This window comes from Pseudophryne corroboree, chromosome 10 (genome assembly GCF_028390025.1).
Source record: "Pseudophryne corroboree isolate aPseCor3 chromosome 10, aPseCor3.hap2, whole genome shotgun sequence".
Classification (NCBI taxonomy): domain Eukaryota; kingdom Metazoa; phylum Chordata; class Amphibia; order Anura; family Myobatrachidae; genus Pseudophryne; species Pseudophryne corroboree.
The window spans coordinates 368,291,440-368,312,516 of NC_086453.1; the positions used below are offsets into that span (position 1 = coordinate 368,291,440).

Below are 21,077 nucleotides of genomic sequence, written 5' to 3' on the forward strand. Positions count from 1 at the left end.
GGGTTGGGGATTAATGTTTCTTTGGGTTATAGAAGCAGGACCCTGCTCACTTTTCCTTTACAAACCTTGTTGAGACCCTCCTAGAGGATCCAGCATTCGGACTAGTCACCTTCTTGGAAGTGACTCTATCCTTCTTAACCACCATTTTCCCCAGAGTCCTCACTAGGAGGGGGTCCTGGGTCTGGTGGTTCACAAGCAGACTTAATTTCAAGGCACTGATCACCCAGTACCTTATCTTCCAGTGGAATACTTGGACCTATTACTGACCCAGATGATTCTAAATTTTTCCCACCACCACTTAATTCCACATCACTTAGGCCACTTTCTTCCCCCATACTTTCCACCCTTTCTTTAACCAGCTCTGTGCCAACTGGGTCCCATTCCAGACTGTCCTGGATTTCCACATCAGATTCTATTTCTCTTGCCTCTTTCTAATATTCTTTTTCTTTTCCTTACACTTTTTGCCCTACATCACCCCTACCTTAGGGCTTACTACCACTTTCCTTGCTCTGCGTCTGTTCACCTTGGGTACTAAAATGGGCTCTCCCCCATTTCTAACAATTTCCCCTTCATTCTCCTCATCTGAAGTTAAAATGTCAAACCGGTTACTTAAACTCACTTGTGCTTCCTCTCCCTTTCTCTTTTTCTTACTACTTTTCTTTACTTCTTGAAAGGAATCATTTTTATCCACTACTGTAGGATTTTCCACAACAGATGTTACCTCCTTATTCACAGTCTTCTAATTTCCCTCCTGACCTGCTGCTTCCTTACCTAATACCCACTGAAATGCCTGATTCTGACCGTCTTTCTTTCCCCCAGTTGGCACATCCTCCTCCATATTGTGTTCTGCCCAGGGGCATCTGCTGTAGGGGTGACCCTCCTCCCCGCACAGATTACACATAACATTATTACATTCCTAAGAAGTATGTCCCAGTTTACAGCATAAAGTACATTTAGTCACAGTACAATCGCTACTTAAGTGGCGGAAGTCCCAACAACGGAAACATGTTCTTGGTTGCCCCTGGTAAAAACATTGTATACGATCTCTACCAATATAGGCAGCAGAAGGAATATGTGCAAATCCCCTGTCTGTATTCCTTAATTTGACCATTGCAGCCCACGCTCCTTCCCACACTCCCATGGTAAAGCCAACCTTTATCAAATCTGACTCCACATCACAAAACCTTGTTAGCCAGTATTTAATATCTTGCACAGGAATGGATTCATTCCTCACCAAAATATTCACCTTCACCTTATCCTGTTTTGTAACCAGCACTGCCTTATATGCATCAAATGGCTTAGATGACCTATACGCCTGCCATTTTATCCAAAAAGCTTAAAGCCCCTGATATGAAGTAAAACTCAGATCGAAATCTGCAGTTTTTACTGGATGGATACAGGCGTATAGGTCAGTTGCATGGAACCCCAAACTAAAGATTATTTGCAAGAAAACTTCTTTGGAAGGTGATTCACCTTTTCCCAGCCATTTAAATTGAATTAAATTTCTCCTCTTCCCCACCTGACCTGATCCCACATTTGTTTGGAAAATATTAGCACTTATACCTGGCTTAGCATTAACCATGTTAGCATAGGAAATAGTATCTGGGACTGGCTGCTTATTGACATCATCCAATGGCATAGATATTGCATTACCTTCCCCATACCCCTGATTCAATCCTACTTGCTCCTTATGCAATAATTGAGCTGCCACTTGAGCTCTTTCCGGCACCAGCATCTGCCCATATACAGTCTCAATGATCTGTTGTTCACCAGATGACAGTTTATTCTTATGCAAAATTAGCATTCCTTGTGCTGTTTGCTGGTGCTGCTGTTCTGTACATGTGGAAGCAAGAGACTACACTTCTTGGGCATTAACCCCTGGTTTGCCATTCGGTGCCGTACACCTACCTGCACCCAAAGCCGCGCCAGAGGTGCCTGCCTCAGTACTCTTTTCCGCCCTTGCCACCAACAAGATTTCCGCGCCAATAATATCCATCCTTAGCTGGAAGTCAGAACGCTCCACTTCCAGACCTTCACTTTCAGCTGCTGCACCAGCAGTAGAAGGTTCACACAGCAGGGGCGTCGCCCCAGCAAGTTCAGCAGCAATTACTGCTGCACCTGCCACCTCAGTATCCTGTGCACCCTTTCCTGCCTGCATTACTGCTGAATTTTGGGGAGACGCCTCCCCAGCCCCAATCTCTGCAGCCACCGGTACCTCTGCAACAGAACTTTGTCCGATTGACAGGCCTCCATTTCTTGATTATCTTTAACCACAGACTCACAGGAAACAACAGGTAAGTCACTTTTTGCTTTGCTTTTCTCCTGTAACCGATTCACTGCCAGTTGAGCTTTAACCCTTTCAAGGGCAGATGTTAGCACAAGAAGCTCTTCTTTCAAAATTGGGCGCTCCCATTTATAGCATGAGTTCCGTTTCTTCTTTTTATTTGCAATTTTATTGTTCAGAGACAGTCTTTCACGCAGCAGTTCTTTAATAGTGTAATTTTCATACGTCTCCATCTCCTCCTCATCCTCTGTATCTCCCGGGGATGCCGACACATTCTCCCCAGGGTCCAAAGGCCGGGACCCCCCCGCTTCACTAACAGTCAGGCTGGCAACAGCTGCTGCCACTCCACCCTGAGTAACACCTTCACTCAGAGGAGCACCCTCCTGCAGTTTGGGGGAGTCCGCATTAATGGAACAACTGGCCACTTCTACCACTGGCTGGCTACCTATTGCTATGGCTCCAGAGTGTACTGTCGTAGCACTTTCAGTGCTCTGGATGCAGTCCATATTCAGGGAGCTCTCTCCCCCGGGGAGATCCATCCCACCCGGGGAAGCCAGCAGGGAAACTCCCTATGTAAAACTCTATGCAGCTAGAGCTCACCTCCTCACAACCTGCTCTTTGCACACACAGCTCACTTCTGCAGAGTCTCCGCCCACACACCTGTCTGGATTACAGGTGCCCAGAGCTGAGAGGGGTCACCTTCCCTGTCACAGTTACATGTGTTATATACAGGGTGTAGCTACCATAGGTGCAGGGAGTGCAGCTGCTATGGGGCCCAGAGCTGAGAGGGGCCACCTTCCCTGTCACAGTTACATGTGTTATATACAGGGTGTAGCTACCATAGGTGCAGGGAGTGCAGCTGCTATGGGGCCCAGAGCTGAGAGGGGCCACCTTCCCTGTCACAGTTACATGTGTTATATACAGGGTGTAGCTACCATAGGTGCAGGGAGAGCAGCTGCTATGGGGCCCAGAGCTGAGAGGGACCACCTTCCCTGTCACAGTTACATGTGTTATATACAGGGTGTAGCTACCATAGGTGCAGGGAGTGCAGCTGCTATGGGGCCCAGAGCTGAGAGGGGCCACCTTCCCTGTCACAGTTACATGTGTTATATACAGGGTGTAGCTACCATAGGTGCAGGCAGTACAGCTGCTATGGGGCCCAGAGCTGAGAGGGGCCACCTTCCCTGTCACAGTTACATGTGTTATATACAGGGTGTAGCTACCATAGGTGCAGGGAGTGCAGTTGCTATGGGGCCCAGAGCTGAGAGGGGCCACCTTCCCTGTCACAGTTACATGTGTTATATACAGGATGTAGCTACCATAGGTGCAGGGAGTGCAGTTGCTACGGGGCCCAGAGCTGAGAGGGGCCACCTTCCCTGTCACAGTTACATGTGTTATATACAGGGTGTAGCTACCATAGGTGCAGGGAGAGCAGCTGCTATGGGGCCAGAGCTGAGAGGGGCCACCTTCCCTGTCACAGTTACATGTGTTATATACAGGGTGTAGCTACCATAGGTGCAGGCAGTACAGCTGCTATGGGGCCCAGAGCTGAGAGGGGCCACCTTCCCTGTCACAGTTACATGTGTTATATACAGGGTGTAGCTACCATAGGTGCAGGGAGTGCAGTTGCTATGGGGCCCAGAGCTGAGAGGGGCCACCTTCCCTGTCACAGTTACATGTGTTATATACAGGATGTAGCTACCATAGGTGCAGGGAGTGCAGTTGCTATGGGGCCCAGAGCTGAGAGGGGCCACCTTCCCTGTCACAGTTACATGTGTTATATACAGGGTGTAGCTACCATAGGTGCAGGGAGAGCAGCTGCTATGGGGCCAGAGCTGAGAGGGGCCACCTTCCCTGTCACAGTTACATATGTTATATACAGGATGTAGCTACCATAGGTGCAGGGAGTGCAGCTGCTATGGGGCCAGAGCTGAGAGGGGCCACCTTACCTGTCACAGTTACATGTGTTATATACAGGGGTGTAGCTACCACAGGTGCAGGGAGTGCAGCTGCTATGGGGCCCAGAGCTGAGAGGTGCCACCTTCCCTGTCACAGTTACATGTGTTATATACAGGGTGTAGCTACCATAGGTGCAGGGAGTGCAGCTGCTATGGGGCCCAGAGCTGAGAGGGGCCACCTTCCCTGTCACAGTTACATGTGTTATATACAGGGTGTAGCTACCATAGGGGCAGGGAGTGCAGCTGCTATGGGGCCCAGAGCTGAGAGGGGCCACCTTCCCTGTCACAGTTACATGTGTTATATACAGGGTGTAGCTACCATAGGTGCCGGCAGTGCAGCTGCTATGGGGCCCAGAGCTGAGAGGGGCCAGTTTCCCTGTCACAGGTAGATATGTTATAAACAGGGTGTAGCTTCCATAGGGGCAGGGAGTGCAGCTGTTATGGGGCCTAGAGCTGAGAGGGGCCACCTTCCCTGTCTAAGGGGTCTATTTACTAAGCCTCAGGTGGAGATAAAGTCGCTGGAGATAAAGTAGCAGCCAATCACCTCCTAACTGTCATTTTTCAAACCCAGTCTGTGACATGGCAGTTAGGAGCTGATTGGCTGGTACTTTATCTCCATCCAAGGCTTAGTAAATAGACCCCAAAGTTCCATGTGTTATACATTTATCACCACTGGGTGATTTAAAAGATTTACCTTGGGACCTATAATATTATTTAGTTATGCCCCTGGTCCTGCTCATTGTAATGTGGTATAAAATGAACTGGAAACAACAATTGACTGCGCTGTATTTATTTTTATGTTATAAAATGAACTGGACCAAAGGCATTAAAATGTGACATAATATGAACTGGATCATGGTAATATAGTATAATGTGAACTGGATCATGGTAATATAGTATAATATGAACTGGATCATGGTAATATAGTATAATTTGAACTGGGAACACTGTATGTGATAATGTGAATTGGTGATACTGTGTCGGTGAAGCTGTTATGTGGCCTGCACACAGGATCCCTGTGGTCAGCATACCGATGCTGGGATCTCGAAGCCTGGCAATGCCGGCTGCCACAATATTGGCTAACAGGGGCTTTGCCCACTCTTGGGTGTCCATGACACCCATAGAGTGGGAATATAACCTGTGGCAAGCACAGTGAGGCACCGAGCTCGCAAAGGGCTTTGTTGCGCTGACGCACTTCCACCCCATCCCCCTGCCGGCATGCTGACCACCAGGATCCCGACCACATAACCCCAACCCCTGTGTTGCATGATGTGCACTGGCATCCCTACAATGTGACATAATGAGAACTAGGGCACTACTATGGGGCATAACATTAACTAAGACACTACTGTGGTTCAGAAAATGAACAAGGGCACTATTATGGGGCATAATGTTAACAACTCCAGTGGTCGCTCTAATCATTGGGACAGGGCTCCCTCAATATGTTTCTATAGGGCCCACAAAGTTCTGGTTATGCCACTGGCTGTGGCTCAGCACCATTTCACAGAAACGCACGCTACTGTATGCAGCGCTGACTCTGCTCTATTGGCTGTGTGCTGTGTACAGATTCACAAGTGGCTCTGCTATAGGGGGCATGATACTATGTGCTGTGCTACTGTTTACTCTACTATATTGTGCTGTGTCCAGTCTCATTAGTGGCTGTGCAGTATAGTGACTGTGTATATAATGGCACGCTGTACGCTGCTGTATGCTGCGCTATACTCTGCTTTATTGTGCTGTGTCCAGACTTATTAGTGGCTGTGCAGTATAATGACTGTGTATATAGTGGCACGCTGTACGCTGCTGTATGCTGCGCTATACTCTGCTTTATTGTGCTGTGTCCTGACTTATTAGTGGCTGTGCAGTATAGTGAATGTGTATAGGGGGCATGCTGCACACTGCTGTCTGCTGTGCATTACTCTGCTGTATTGTGCCGCGTCCATACTCATTAGTGACTGTGTATAGGGTTCATGCTGTACGCTGCTGTGTGCTGCACTATACTCTTCTGTATTGTCCTGTCCCAGACTCATAAGTGGCTGTAGCTCTGCAGTTAAATGACTGTGTATATAGGTGGTACGCTGCTGTGTACTGCGCCATACTCACTTTATTGTGTTGTGTCCAGACTCACAAGTGACTGTGCTCTGTATAGTAACTGTGTATAGGGGCATGCCACTGTATGTTCACATGCATTGATAATAAGCTCTGTGATCAACACAATTTTTGGAACAAGGAAGAAAAGATTGGTCTTAGGTGGCGCACTAATACAAATGATTTTACATTTAAAATGTAACTTTTATTTCATATACTTAAAAATCCTAAAACTGTGAAATATTAAAATAAATTAAAGGACAAGTGAAAGACAACGTGCAACCTGTGATTATTAAAAAACCACACACTACACCCACTATGCTGTGCAATGTCTCTATATAAGATACTTCAATTATTGTGTACCATGACCTCAATTATGAGTATGCGTGCTTATCAGAGTAACAAAAGTTCCACCTAAGTGAACCACAATTCTGTCAATCAATTTAATATGATATGGGCTCCTTAAATGTACTGTAACATATATGTTATTAGACGTTAATTCTGATAGGTAGACCAGATAAACTCAATATGTCCTAATTAGCTCCTTGCCTGTCAAAATTGTGACTACATCATCCGATGTTCCCACAATGGTGGTCATTCCGAGTTGTTCGCTCGTTGACGATTTTCGCTATGCTGCGATATGTTGCTAAATGCGCATGCGCATGGTATGCAGAGCGCATGCGCTAAGTTATTTAACACAAAACTTAGTAGATTTGCTGGTGTTTGTGCGAAGCTTTTCAGTTGCACTGCTGATCGGTAAATGATTGACAGGAAAGAGACGTTTCTGGGAGGTAACTGAGCGTTTTCCGGGAGTGTGCTAAAAAACGTAAGCGTGTCAGGGAAAAACGCGGGAGTGTCTGGAGAAACGGGGGAGTGGCTGGCCGAACGCAGGGCGTGTTTGTGACGTCAAACCAGGAACTAAACGGACTGAGCTGATTGCAATCTAGGAGTAGGTCTGGAGCTACTCAGAAACTGCAAAGAATTATTTAGTAGCAATTCTGCTAATCTTGCGTTCGCTATTCTGCTAAACTAAGATACACTCCCAGAGGGCGGCGGCCTAGCATTTGCAATGCTGCTAAAAGCAGCTAGTGAGCGAACAACTCAGAATGAGGCCAATATTCGCTATACAACCATCCTTCTTGATACTAATTGATCTCTTTATATTAACACATAATGCTCTGTGAGTTGCTGGCCATGCCCCCAGCCCCATAGACATTTCTATAATGGCTGCAAAATGTGTGTGGTGCATACCGCACACCCTGCACCCATATAATATACTTGTCAGAGTCTACTCGCAGCCGGAGGCTGCAGGTGGGCACTCTCCTCTCTTACAATGCCCCTGCCCAGTCCTTCTGTCTCCCGTGAATAGATGTGGTGTGCATGCACCCATCAGCTATTCTCCCATAAAAATGGAACTGTACCTCGAAAATCTGGACAGTTGGGAGGTATGGTAGCAGGACACGTCTGTAATAGAGGCACAATGTTTCAAACATAATATGTTGCTTGGTTTTGTTTTATTTTCATACAATGTATAAAATCCTAAACTGAGATTCTAAAAACCTATAAAATCCTAAAAACTGGATTGAAAAAAACCTAATTTTAGTTTTTTAGATCCTAAAAATCCTGGGCCTAATAATAAACCCTGTGATCCACGCAGTTTTAACGGAGCTGCAAGGTAATTAAAAAAAATATATACTGTATATATAATAAAATAAAACACAATTCCCAAGTGCGCTATATTGGTTGAATAATGTTTTCATAAATTCTTCCGGAAAAACCCAACCAGGTATAAACTGCTAAAATATGTAAAATATTCCCAATTGTGCCTATGTATGTCAGCTGCTCCAACTTTTAAAGAATAGCACTATAAATATGTATATGGTGGAGTGCTATAGGGGAAAAAAGAATAGTTAGTAATACCAGTATGTTTACAGCTGTTTTAAGACAATTTGATTAATATCCGGAATTTGATTGAGAAACAGTGTATTAGGATTCCGAGCATATGCCTTATGGGATGTTTGCAGCAAGTAGTTATTGGCTAACTGTCCCTAACTATACCTTGCTTATGCAGTTGATTCTTATTCCCACAGCTGGTTTCCAAGTCTCTGCTCTCATGCGAGCACTTCCGGTCGCGACGGCATAGCACTTCCAGTCTTGGCGGCATAGCACTTCCGGTCACGAGGTCCAATGCATTTCATGCGTGAGCACTTAATCATGGATGGCGTGGATAGCATGGTGCACTCTATTTATAGGTTTATAATTAAAAAAAACTTTAAAAAAAACTTTATTACTAATAAATCTTTAAAAACAAAAGTTCGTAATTCCAAACAGGAAGTGATATGGATTTTTTAGAGGATATCTGGGAAGAAGAAGACCCCCCTGATTGGACAGAAATACAAAAGAAAAAGAAGAAAAATTAACAGTCCCCAGGAGAAGGGGCATCCGGGGTGGGAAGAAGAACAAAAAGGTTTGGAAAAAGAATGAAGAAATCAAGAATATAAAAGAAATTGGCCTGTACAACTTGAGCAGAAAGGAACTCACACAGCTTCAAATCACACTACTTAAAAAGGGATTAAAGTATGTGCCTCATTCAAGACAATAAATTCAACTTATATATGGATACTCAGAAGTATATCAGGAAACTGTGCATAAAGAATTTTTTTCTAGTGAATACATTGAAAGATATCATAAAAAATACGAAAAATGACAGTAAATATAAACATACAGATTTGAAACCTAATTCAGTTTTTACCCAGCACATACAAAGGGAGCCCACATAGAAACTTTTCAAAAACTCCTAGAAGAGGAGATAGCAAAACTACCAGGTGCAAGTAAAATCAGCTACAATTTAACTAAAGAAGAGAAAGAAGCTCTAAAACAACTACAAAAAGATACTACACAGGTGATAAAGCCAGCAGACAAAGGAGGTGGGCTAGTAATAATAGATAAGGAACAGTATGAAGAGGAAATGGAAAATCTAGCAGACACAAAAACATTTAAGAAACTGGTTGGAGACCCGAAGGAAAGGTTCCAAAAAGAATTATTGGAAATCTTAGAAGATGGAAGAGACATTGGTATAATAAATAAAAAAGAATTTGATTTTCTATATAACCAACACCTGAAGATTCCAACAATCTAGCAGTAACCCAAACTCCACAAGTGTGAAAATAAACCACCCCGGAAGGCCGATCATTTCCAGGGTAAATTCTCTGACATCTAATCTTTCAAAATATATTGACTCCTTCCTGCAAAAACTAGTATGCAAACAAAAAAGTTTTCTAAAAGATACAATTGATATATTATCAAAGATTAAAAAAGTTGGATGGAAACAGGACTTCATTTTGTGCACAAGTGATGTGAAATCGCTTTATACTTGCATCAAACATGATCAAGGTTGTACTGCAACAAGAATGTTTTTATAAACAATGACAGACATCCCAATGGATCAAATAAACTTCATAATGGATGGAATAGAGTTCATTCTCCACGACAATTATTTTTGGTATAAAGGTAATTTCTACAATCAAATTAAAGGCACAGCGATGGGCACCTCATTTGCACCATGATATGCAAATCTCTTTGTTACAAACAAAAAAACTAAAACCAGGCGCTAATTATATCACTAACAAATAACTGATCACAGATATATAATTAATTAAAAAAACTTTTTCAAGCTGCAAAAGAGTTACTGACTTGGGGTAATCAAGTCAAAATAATTAGCACTGGATGACCCATGTGCTAATCCCACAACAACTCTACCAATTAGCCTCTTGCACTATAAAATAAGATATGGCTGATAATTCAAATAATCAAACCGTATATTCCATAAATTTCATATGTTTTAATACATAAAAAATCTAGACCGGTCTATAATATCTCACAATATATGATCATATGTATAATATAATATTACAGAATAAATATAAATAATGATAAAAAATATCCCAAGGAGGTGAATCCAAACTATCTCTGTGCACAGAAATATACGAACAGACAAATATCCATAACTCAGTCCGTAAATTCAGTTAATTAAAACATAGCAGCTTTCATTAGAACCCATACAGGAATTGTGGCTCCTTAAAAGTTAATTGGTATTAAAGTTCCTTGTTGTATTGCCCATCAGCAAGGACAAAAAGGTTAAGTAGAAACCTGCTCCCAACTGGAGTCTTACGTGTATCTCTGTCAGCGGCGTTTAACACAGGAGGAGTTCCAGTGGTAAGCAAAGTGGTCCCTGGCTACGGGATCCTGCGCCTGCACTGACGCCCGCTTGTAGCGATGCTGTCTGGCCACAGAGCTCAATGGGACCGCACCACTTCAGTGCTGCTTTCAAGAATTGGATAAAGCTTCTGTTAAAGGAGCGAAATGCATCAGAGTGTATTTATTGGACCCTTACATTGCCATCTGAACCCGTTTATATTGCAGATATATGCTATTATCACCAGCCGGACATTAATTGGGAGGAGAGAGACCGCGACCTGGGTGCTTACAAATAGCACTGAAGTGGTGCAGTCCCGTTGAGCTCTGTGGCCGGACAGCATCGCTACAAGCTGGCGCCAGTGCAGGCGCAGGATCCCGTAGCCAGGGACCTTTTTTCTTACCACTGGGGCTCCTCCTGTGTTAAACGCCGCTGACGGAGATTCACATAAGACTCCAGTTGGGAGCAGGTTTCTACTTAACCTTTCTGTCCTTGCTGATGGGCAATACAACAAGGAACTTTGATACCAATTAACATTTAAGGAGCCACAATTCCTGTATGGGTTCTAATGAAAGCTGCTACATGTTTTAATTAACTGAATATATGGACTGAGTTACGGATATTTGTCTGTTTGTATATTTCTGTGCACAGAGATAGTTTGGATTCACCTCCTTGGGATATTTTTTATCATTATTTATATTTATTCTGTAATTTTATATGATACATATGATCATATATTGTGAAATATTATAGACCAGTCTAGATTTTTTAATTATTAAAACGTATGAAATTTATGGAATTTACGGATTGATTATTTGAATTATCAGCCATATCTTATTTTATAGCACAAGAGGCTAATTGGTAAAATCTCTTTGTTGCAAACTGGGAAGAAGAAATTATATGGAACAATAATCCATACAAAAAGAACATAGAACAGTGGTACAGATACATTGACGACCTCCTCTTTATATGGGAAGAAGCAGAGATTCAACTACAGGAGTTATTGAAGTACATCAATGAAAATGAATATGGACTAAAATATACTTCAATATCAAGTAAATACCGAATAATCTATCTGGATTTTGAGATCTATATTCCAAACAACACCATCCAAACTTGTACTCACACAAAAAGGTTAGTGGAAATACTGCTTTGGACATAAATAGTAATCACCATCACACATGGTTACAGAATATCCCTGGAGGACAGTTCAGGAGAGTAGTTTGAAATTGCTCGGACATACATACTTTCCGCATACAAGCACAAGAAATGAAACGGAAATTTAAAGAAAAGGGATACAGTGAGGAGATGTTGCAAAAAGAAATGAAGAAGATAGAAGGAATTGACAGAGAAACTATGATTCAATACAAACAAAAAGATAAGAAAACGGAACATCAGTTACCATTCATAACACAATACAGTAGTGACCATTACCTGATAGAAAAAATGTTTAGAAAGCACTGGCACATCCTGAGCCTTGATGATCATTTAAATAAGATCCTTCCAGAAAAGCCAAGAATAATCTATAAAAGGGCAAAGAACTTGAAACTAGATCTAACAAGAAAAAGTAGGAAATGGAACAAAAGGGCATTTCTACTGTTTGAAATGCAATGCATGCAAGATAACAAATAAGAACGGAACAAAACCAATAACAAACTTTAAATCCAATAAAACGTATAAAGATTATGAACTCCGGAGTCAAATCACCTGCAACACAGAAGGTGTGGTCTACCTAATCAAATGCCCCTGAGGCTATCAATATGTGGGCCAGACGAAAAGAAAGTTAAGCACACGCATTTCTGAACATTTATATAATATAAAAAAGGGCTACAGATGCACAGCGTTACTCGGCATTATCTAGAATATCATAAGAAAGACGCCTCTGCATTATTCCTTATGGGAAAACAAAAAATAAAAAAATTTGGCGGCAACATCATGGTTGAATTAATAAGAAATAAGACTAAATTAATTTATTACCTAAAAACATTACAACCCAATGGCCTCAATATAGATATAAATCTAAAAACTTTTTTAGAATAAATAAAAGATTTCCCCCTGCTAAAATGTTAAAAGAATTCAGTTTAGTTTAAAATAAAAGGCTTTTTTTATTTTTAACTATTCATATTTTATTTTAATTTTCAACCCCACATAATTTATACATTAACAAATCCTTTTATGTGTAATACCAGTTTAAAAAAAAAAAAATTCAAAGTATTAGAGAGCATGTGGCTACCACCAAACATCGAGATTACTTCCTGTTTGGAATGACGAACTTCCGTTTTTGAAGATTTATTAGTAATAAAGATTTAAAAGTTTTTTTAATTCTCAACCTATAAATAGAGTGCCTCATGCTATCCACGCCATACATGATTAAGTGCTCACGCACAAAATGCATTGGACCTCTTGACCGTAAGTGCTACACCACCACGACCGGAAGTGCTAGGCCACCATGACCGGAAATGCTCGCATGAGAGCAGAGACTTGGAAACCAGCCGTGGGAATAAGAATTAACTGCATAAGCAAGGTATAGTTAGGGACAGTTAGCCAATAACTACTTGCTGCAAACATCCCATGAGGTATATGCACGGAATCCTAATACACTGCTTCTCAATCAGATTCCGGATATTAATCAAATTGTCTTAAAAGAGCTGTAAACATACTGGTATTACTAACTATTCTTTTTTCCCCTATAGCACTCCACCACATACATATTTATAGGTATAAACTGCTGGTTGAAGAATTGTTATCGTTATTATTTTCCGGGGTCCTACAACTGAAATTGCCTCACCAAAAAATCACCCAAACAAAAGGCTCAAGGCCAATTAATACCAATTTATGGTTTATTCACACAGATTTTTAAATATACACGATACTGTCTAATACTATCTAATACAGTACTTCCATCATGCCCTGCTTTAAAAGAGGTAGAAACCTCAGAGATATGTTAGTTCATACTGACATTACCAAAATGGGCAAAAAAACGAAAACTACTTTTCTTGGCAAGCCCAAACTGGGCTGCTTTAGGTAGCCTAACTGCACAACGTGCAGGTTTTGCAAGCAGGCAATTCCTTTAATCATCCTTTCACGGGTAAAAAATTCTATATTAATCTCTTCCTAACATGCACAAGCAAATTTGTTATTTATGTAATTACTTGTCCGTGCTCACACCAATATGTGGGTAAAACGGAACGGCAATTCTTTGAACGCATGGCCTTACACTGCTTTGCTATACGTGCAGCACTTGAAAAGGGACATAGTGAACAGCCTCTTGCCAGACATTTCATGACAGCACGACATAGCCTGGAAAGCCTCCGATATAGAATTATAGACCACATCCCAGAGACAAGATGGATTGATAGGTTAAGTGTCCTGTCACCTCGCGGTCTTAATGAAACTTTAGATTTAAATTGTTAATTATAAAATTCATGCTGTTACTTGTGTTGCTAAATAGGTATCCCTGGTCATATTGTGTTATCTCTTATATCAGAGCAGTTGTAATATCTTATTAGAAATATTAATCTACTAGTTCACTATATGAAATCAGAGCCACAGTATCCAGCATATACTAGTAATTCTAGTTCCAATAGTCTCTATGATTAAAGTAGTAATTATGTACCTTGTGGATATCAGTGTTGCATTTTTGTGTATTTTATGTATATATTTTTCACTTTTGCACTATTTGGTTTTAGCAAATTATGTTTCTTGATGATGTCACTTCCATAGGACCGATGTTGCCGGGGGCGGGTAGCGGCGCCCTACAAGCTAGCATCAGTATTTAAGGGTCTTTACGTGCTGTAATCTTGACAAAAGACTAATAAATCGGGCTGAAACATTGATTGGCAATCATGCCTACATTGTGATTTATTCAGAAAGGACCGGAGTGCCGCAATACACTGTTTGTATACATTGGTTCAGCAGATGGCTGATTCCCATTGAAGGTACCCGGCAAGTTACCTTGAATGGTTTTAAATACACGAGTGTCAGACTTGGATTATTGTATGCTTCATCGTCCGAGACTATAGATGCAACACCAGTGAATATAGTGGACGACTTCTTCAAGGCATCTATTGCCATAGGTTACTACCTACTAGCCCTACAGCAACATCACTTTGCACTTTATTACTTCACAGACTGTTTCATTTTGTATATGCAAAAAGATATTCTTATATCAAGGCCAACCTAATTATCAGCTACATAATGGCTGAAGGATTACATCAGAGAATACAGCTGGACCCTGGTGCACAATTCAGATATTCAGAATCAGAGCTCGACTCTATTTTATTTACAGAGGACCTGGATGATTGTCTCCGCTCTATTAGTTTACAAGAACATTATCGAGATATACTCAAACTTAAAAAACGAGAAATAGATTTTTATTATAACCCTTTTATTGACCCTTTCCATTTACTACAGGGACAAGAAAATCCCTAGGGGATTTAGAATTAAAAATTCCCCCACCATCGGGAGATACAACGTGGAGTTTGGGAAAAAATGGACATCTATTTTAAATAAATGTCCTTTCTATCTTCTTCTCTTGGTAATCGAAGAATCCAAACGTGAGATGCAGATCACTAAAGACAAAATAACCATATTTGAAACTAATCACTTTCCCACTCTGATTGCGGACAAAGATGGGGATTGGATTAATAAGATATCTATTGAGGTGGACAAACAGGAGCTTACTATTTTCAAAAAAGAAAAATAAAGGTGGATCAAGATTATTATCAACAGCGTGTATACAGCTGGCTCACGGGATCTAATCAGCGGAACGAACGCAGACCATTACTCAGGAGAACTAAACATGCACGGTGGGGCGAGAGAAAAACTGGTACTTCCAATACGGGCAGCGACAGTGAAATCGCCAATAACGATTCCCAAGGTAAATTCCCTTTAGGGGTAAGGACTCAAGCTCAAATAGCGGACAAAAAAGGAGACTGCTGAGGAGAGGGTGACAAACAAAGAGGCAGAAAAGCAACCAACAAAAAACCTCCCTTGCCACGCAAAACTTAGTCTTCAATTTGTCATCAAGACTATTAACACCAGATGAACTTAAAGTACTCCAACGTGGACTGGCCTTTGTGCACACTACACCCTTTGACCAACTTAAATGGAAAGTGGACTTTTAACTGTAAATTAAATAGGAATATCAAATTGAAGGAACCCTGTTGACCCTATGGTGTAAACCTACTGAATGTCTATCTTTTTATTGTCTATCTTCTTTACCGCACCCGTCATGTTATGACAAACAGTAGTGCCCTTTATTAACATTACACTAAATGGTAGTACCCCTTATACATATTATGCCACATACAGTAGTAGTGTCACTTATTCATGTTATGTTGCACAGTAGTGCCCTTTCTTTACATTATTCTATACAGTAGTACCTCTTATACACATTATGCCACACAGTAGTGCCCCTTATTCACATTAGACTACACAGTAGTGCCACTTATTCATGTTATGTTGCACAGTAGTGCCCCTTATTTACATTAGACTACAAAGTAGTGCCACTTATTCATGTTATGTGACACCGTAGTGCCCCTTATTTACATTAGACTACACAGTAGTACCTCTTATACACATTATGCCACACAATAGTGCCCCTTATTCACATTAGACTACACAGTAGTGCCACTTATTCATGTTATGTGACACAGTAGTGCCCCTTATTTACATTATTCTATACAGTAGTACCTCTTATACACATTATGCCACACAGTAGTGCCCCTTATTCACATTAGACTACACAGTAGTGCCACTTATTCATGTTATGTGACACAGTAGTGCCCCTTATTTACATTATTCTATACAGTAGTACCTCTTATACACATTATGCCACACAGTAGTGCCCCTTATTCACATTAGACTACACAGTAGTGCCACTTATTCATGTTATGTTGCACAGTAGTGCCCCTTATTTACATTATTCTATACAGTAGTACCTCTTATACACATTATGCCACACAGTAGTGCCCCTTATTCACATTAGACTACACAGTAGTGCCACTTATTCATGTTATGTGACACAGTAGTGCCCCTTATTTACATTATTCTATACAGTAGTACCTGTTATACACATTATGCCACACAGTAGTGCCCCTTATTCACATTAGACTACACAGTAGTGCCACTTATTCATGTTATGTGACACAGTAGTGCCCCTTATTTACATTATTCTATACAGTAGTACATCTTATACACATTATGCCATACAGTAGTGCCCCTTATTCACATTAGACTACACAGTAGTGCCACTTATTCATGTTATGTTGCACAGTAGTGCCCCTTATTTACATTATTCTATACAGTAGTACCTCTTATACACATTATGCCACACAGTAGTGCCCCTTATTTACATTAGACTACACAGTATTGCCACTTATTCATGTTATGTGACACAGTAGTACCCAAATATACAAGTTACACCACACAGTAATGCCCCTAACACACAACGCCCACAATAGCCGGGAGGAGAGCAGGCGGCGGAGACAAATAAAAATAACTTAAAGTCCAGCTGTGTGTTATAATATAAAAGTCTACAGAAGCATGTTACTATGGTTACTATGGCTACTTATGTATCATGTTTCACATCTATTCCCCATTGGTTGGAATCAGTTTTGCTCTTTGCTATCTGTGAGATTGGGATCAGTTTATAATGTAACAGGCTGGTATTAATTCCCTATATTCTTATGCAGATATAATTAGAGGAAACTCCGTGATTGACATCAGCCTTGGTCCGAACATTTCCCTTCTGTTAGCAATTACGAATCTCTTTAACGATATCACAGTCCTAAGAAGTGACACGTCCTCACTCAAAGCAGTGGAGAAATGGATGAAGAACCATCCAGCAGCTGTTAATTTTTCTCATGTGTCCAATAAAGTTTCCGATCTGAGAGATAACAGGTAAAGTGAGAAATACCATATACTTGTCATAAGACCTTAGATCCAGAACCCATATATTTACCTATAACTGTCACCTTTCCCTAAAAAGGTAATTATGCTAATTGGGACTTGGATGCCAAAAGTACTTCAGCTTTGTTAATAAAAGTTTATCACAAATAGGTTTTATACAGGGGATAAATGGGACACCAACTAGGTATAATAAAGTATACCTCAATGTATTAGGTCAGTGGTCCCCAAACGCAGTCCTCAAGGCATCCCAACACTCCAGGTTTTATGGATATCCCAGCTTGTGCACAGATCATATAATCAAACTGACTGAGGTACTAATTAATTATCCGGTGCCTAACCATGGATATCCTTAAATCATGGACAGTTGGGGTGCCTTGAGAACTGCATTTGGGAACCACTGTACTAGACAATAGAACATAAAACACTGATTAGAATGCTAAATGTACACCCATCAGGAATATCACTAAAACTGCTGACAGTCGAAGTGAATAACATTGATGATCTTATTACAATGGCACTTGTCTATTGGTCATATATATTAGCAAGTGAGCAGTCCGTTTTTCAACTTGATGTGTTTCAACCAGACAAAAATGGCAAGTGTGAGGATCTGAGTGACTTGAACAGGGCCAAAATGTAATGACTAGATGACTGGATCAGAGCATCTCGGAAATGGCAGGTCTTGTGGGGTGTTCCCCATATGCTGTGGTAAATACCTACCAAAAGTGGTCATGTGCACTCAAGGCTCACTGATGCACATGGGGAGTGAAAGCAGTCCAATCTCACAGAGGAGCTAGTGCATCACAGATTGCTGAAAAAGCTAATTCTGGCTATGATAGGTTACAGAACATACAAGGTGCAGTATTACTTGTAAAAAAGTAATCATGCTGCGTGATTTAAAATAGAGTGCGGGGACATTGACCTTATATTGTCAAAAAATGGTTTTGCAAGTTTTACCTCTCTTGCACAGACACTTTACGGTCACACAGCATTTAAAGAAGTTGCTTTACCATGTGCTTTACCAAATGCATTGTTTAAAAGTAGAATTAAACAAAACGCCAACTGAATTTTTCCGTATGCTAACCAAGGCTTACAGGGCAGATTTCATGTCATGTCCATGTGTGCTTGAGTGGCACAAAAGATTTAGTGATGGTCGTGAGGATGTTGAAGATTATAAACATCCCAGAAAGCCTTGCATATCAATAACAAACATAAATGTGGAAAACATTGAGAAAATTGTTTGAATTGACCATCGATTCAGCAGCCAAATCATAGCAGAAAGTGTTAGGCAAGTTTTGCATCAAGAGATTAACATGACAAACGTTTGTGCTAAGATGGTTACAAGGCTTCTCACTGCTGAGCAGAAGGAAAATTGAAAATACAAATTTTTACAGACATTTTTGAATAAATCCAAGCAGATTCATAAATTTTAGATAAAATGATTACCTGTGAAGAAATATGCATCTTCCACTAGGATCCTTAGACAAAACGCCAGTCCATGCACTGAAAAACACCATCATCATCATTATCATCATCATCATCATCATCAAGAATGAAGAAACTACATCAAAGCAATTCCAATTTCAAAGCCAAGTTGTTTTCTTTGATTTCAAAGGTGTTATTTTGGGTACCATCAACATTACTACAAAGATGTTCTAGAAACTTTTGTGCATAGGATCAGAAGAAAGAGGACAGATTTGTTGAAAAAATGTTTCATACAACATATGGATGGTGCATCAGCCCACACAGCTCTCTCTGTGAAGCAGATTTTGGCTGAGAAACAGATTGCAGTGCTAGAACACCCTTCATACTCACCAGACCTAGCACCGTGTGACTTTTTTATTTTCCATAAAATCAAATATGTACTCAAGAGAAACATGTGTTTGCATTGTTACTGAGGTAAAGAAGAAAATGACTGAGCAGGTGAGACAGCAGACAGATAATGAGATATAGCATGGATTTGACCAATGGAAGATAAGAATGCAGCAGTGTGTGGATGCAGTAGGGGAGTACATAGAAGGGAAATGAAGTTAAAATGTATGTGAAGTATAGCATCAGTTTCATTATTTAATATCCACACTACTGCGAGAGCTGGTGACAGAGACAGAGAGAGCTGGTGACAAAACCCAGAAGTGAAAGTGACACGTAAGAGGGTGTGCATGTGTGCACATGGGAGAGCTCTGTCCGCCATAGCAAGCCGGGCACCGGTGCAAGCCCGGGGAAGGGAGAGTGAAAGAGTGTGGGGTGAGCCCCCCAAAAAAGCGGAGCCAATCGTGGTCGAGACGGGTGCATAGCAAGCAACAGGGAACTGCAGGAGCAAAGTGGACAGTGTGAAGCAGTGGTGGTCTGACTGATGCTGGAGCCAGGAGCAGGGCTCTGGGAACAAGGTGCCATGGGCATCTGGAAGGAGACAACACAGGGGAAGCAGGTACCTGTGAGTAGGTGCTGCTGCAGGAGGTCCTGACTGACTCCCCCCAGAAATGCTAGTATAATTTTCATTACTGTATTGACTGTTTTGCATTGATACATTATTATACATTATATTACCAATTACTTTTCTGTTGTTTAATATTTTTTCTCTTCACAGCTAGGCCATAGTACAGTATCGTATTGCATAATTTGTATTGTTTGCATTTTTTTCCCTGGAGGTAATAGGGAGTTAGATTTGTCATTCAAATGGGTGGGGCCGTGATTGAGAATCTCGCATGTATGTGCACCTGGAGCAACCATCCCAGTGTGAATACATCTGCGCGAGGTGTGTGCGAATGTTTGCCCTGGAAGCCCAGTTAACTGATCTAGAGGAAACTGTTACAAGACTGAGGGATATTCACAATCTCGAGCAAAGCTTAGATAGAATGGTGGAGAAGTTGCAGGGGGACACACCGGTAGAGGAGGATGAGGACAATCAGGTAGCCAGCTGGGTCACAGTTAGAAGCAAGACAAATGGGGGGAGGCAGGCATCTCTGAACTGCCAAACCCCAACAAATTTGCCCGATTGAATGAAGATTCTGTGGATGGCAGTGGGGAAATGACGGAGCAACAAAGGGGATAAGAGAAAGTGAGGTACCTGGTCAGATTGTGGTGTTAGGGGATTCTATCATCAGGAAGGCAGCTAGGGCAATCTGCTACCAGCCCCATAATCACCGTACAATCTGTTGTCTGCTGGTTGCTTGGGTAAGTCACATTGCGGACCTGGTAGAAAGATTTTTGGGAGGGGCCAGGAATGACTCGGCGGTCTTGTTGCACATTGGCACCAATGACAAAGTTAGTAGTAGGTGGGATGTCCTTAAGAAAGTGTATAGGGACCTATATAGGCAAGGACATCAAAAGTAATATTCTCCGAAATATTACCTGTGCCACGCGCTAGTCCAGGGAGGCAAAGGGAGATTAGGGAGGTTAATGTGTGCCTTAGAGATTGGCATAGGAAAGAAGGGATTGTGTTCTTGGAACACTGGGTGGACTTCTCAGTCAGGCACCATCTTTTTAAAAAGGGAATTAAAACTCATCCCGGTAATAATAGACCGGTAAGTTTGACATCTATAGTGGTGAAAATATTGGAAGGTATAATAAGGGATAGCATACTAGAGTACTTGGATACCTCCAAGGTTATTAATAGGAATCAACATGGTTTTGTGAAGGACAG

At 41.4% G+C, this 21,077-nt stretch overlaps 1 protein-coding gene across 1 annotated transcript in view; it reads left to right on the forward strand.

The window, feature by feature from the left end:
- The window catches only part of LOC134965683 (nicotinamide N-methyltransferase-like), a 204,989-nt gene that overhangs the window by 181,776 nt on the left and 2,136 nt on the right, over positions 1-21,077 (forward strand). The window contains exon 4 of the mRNA XM_063942003.1: positions 17,221-17,428. Coding sequence (XP_063798073.1) covers positions 17,221-17,428 — 208 coding nt within the window. The remainder of the gene's footprint in view (positions 1-17,220; positions 17,429-21,077) is intronic.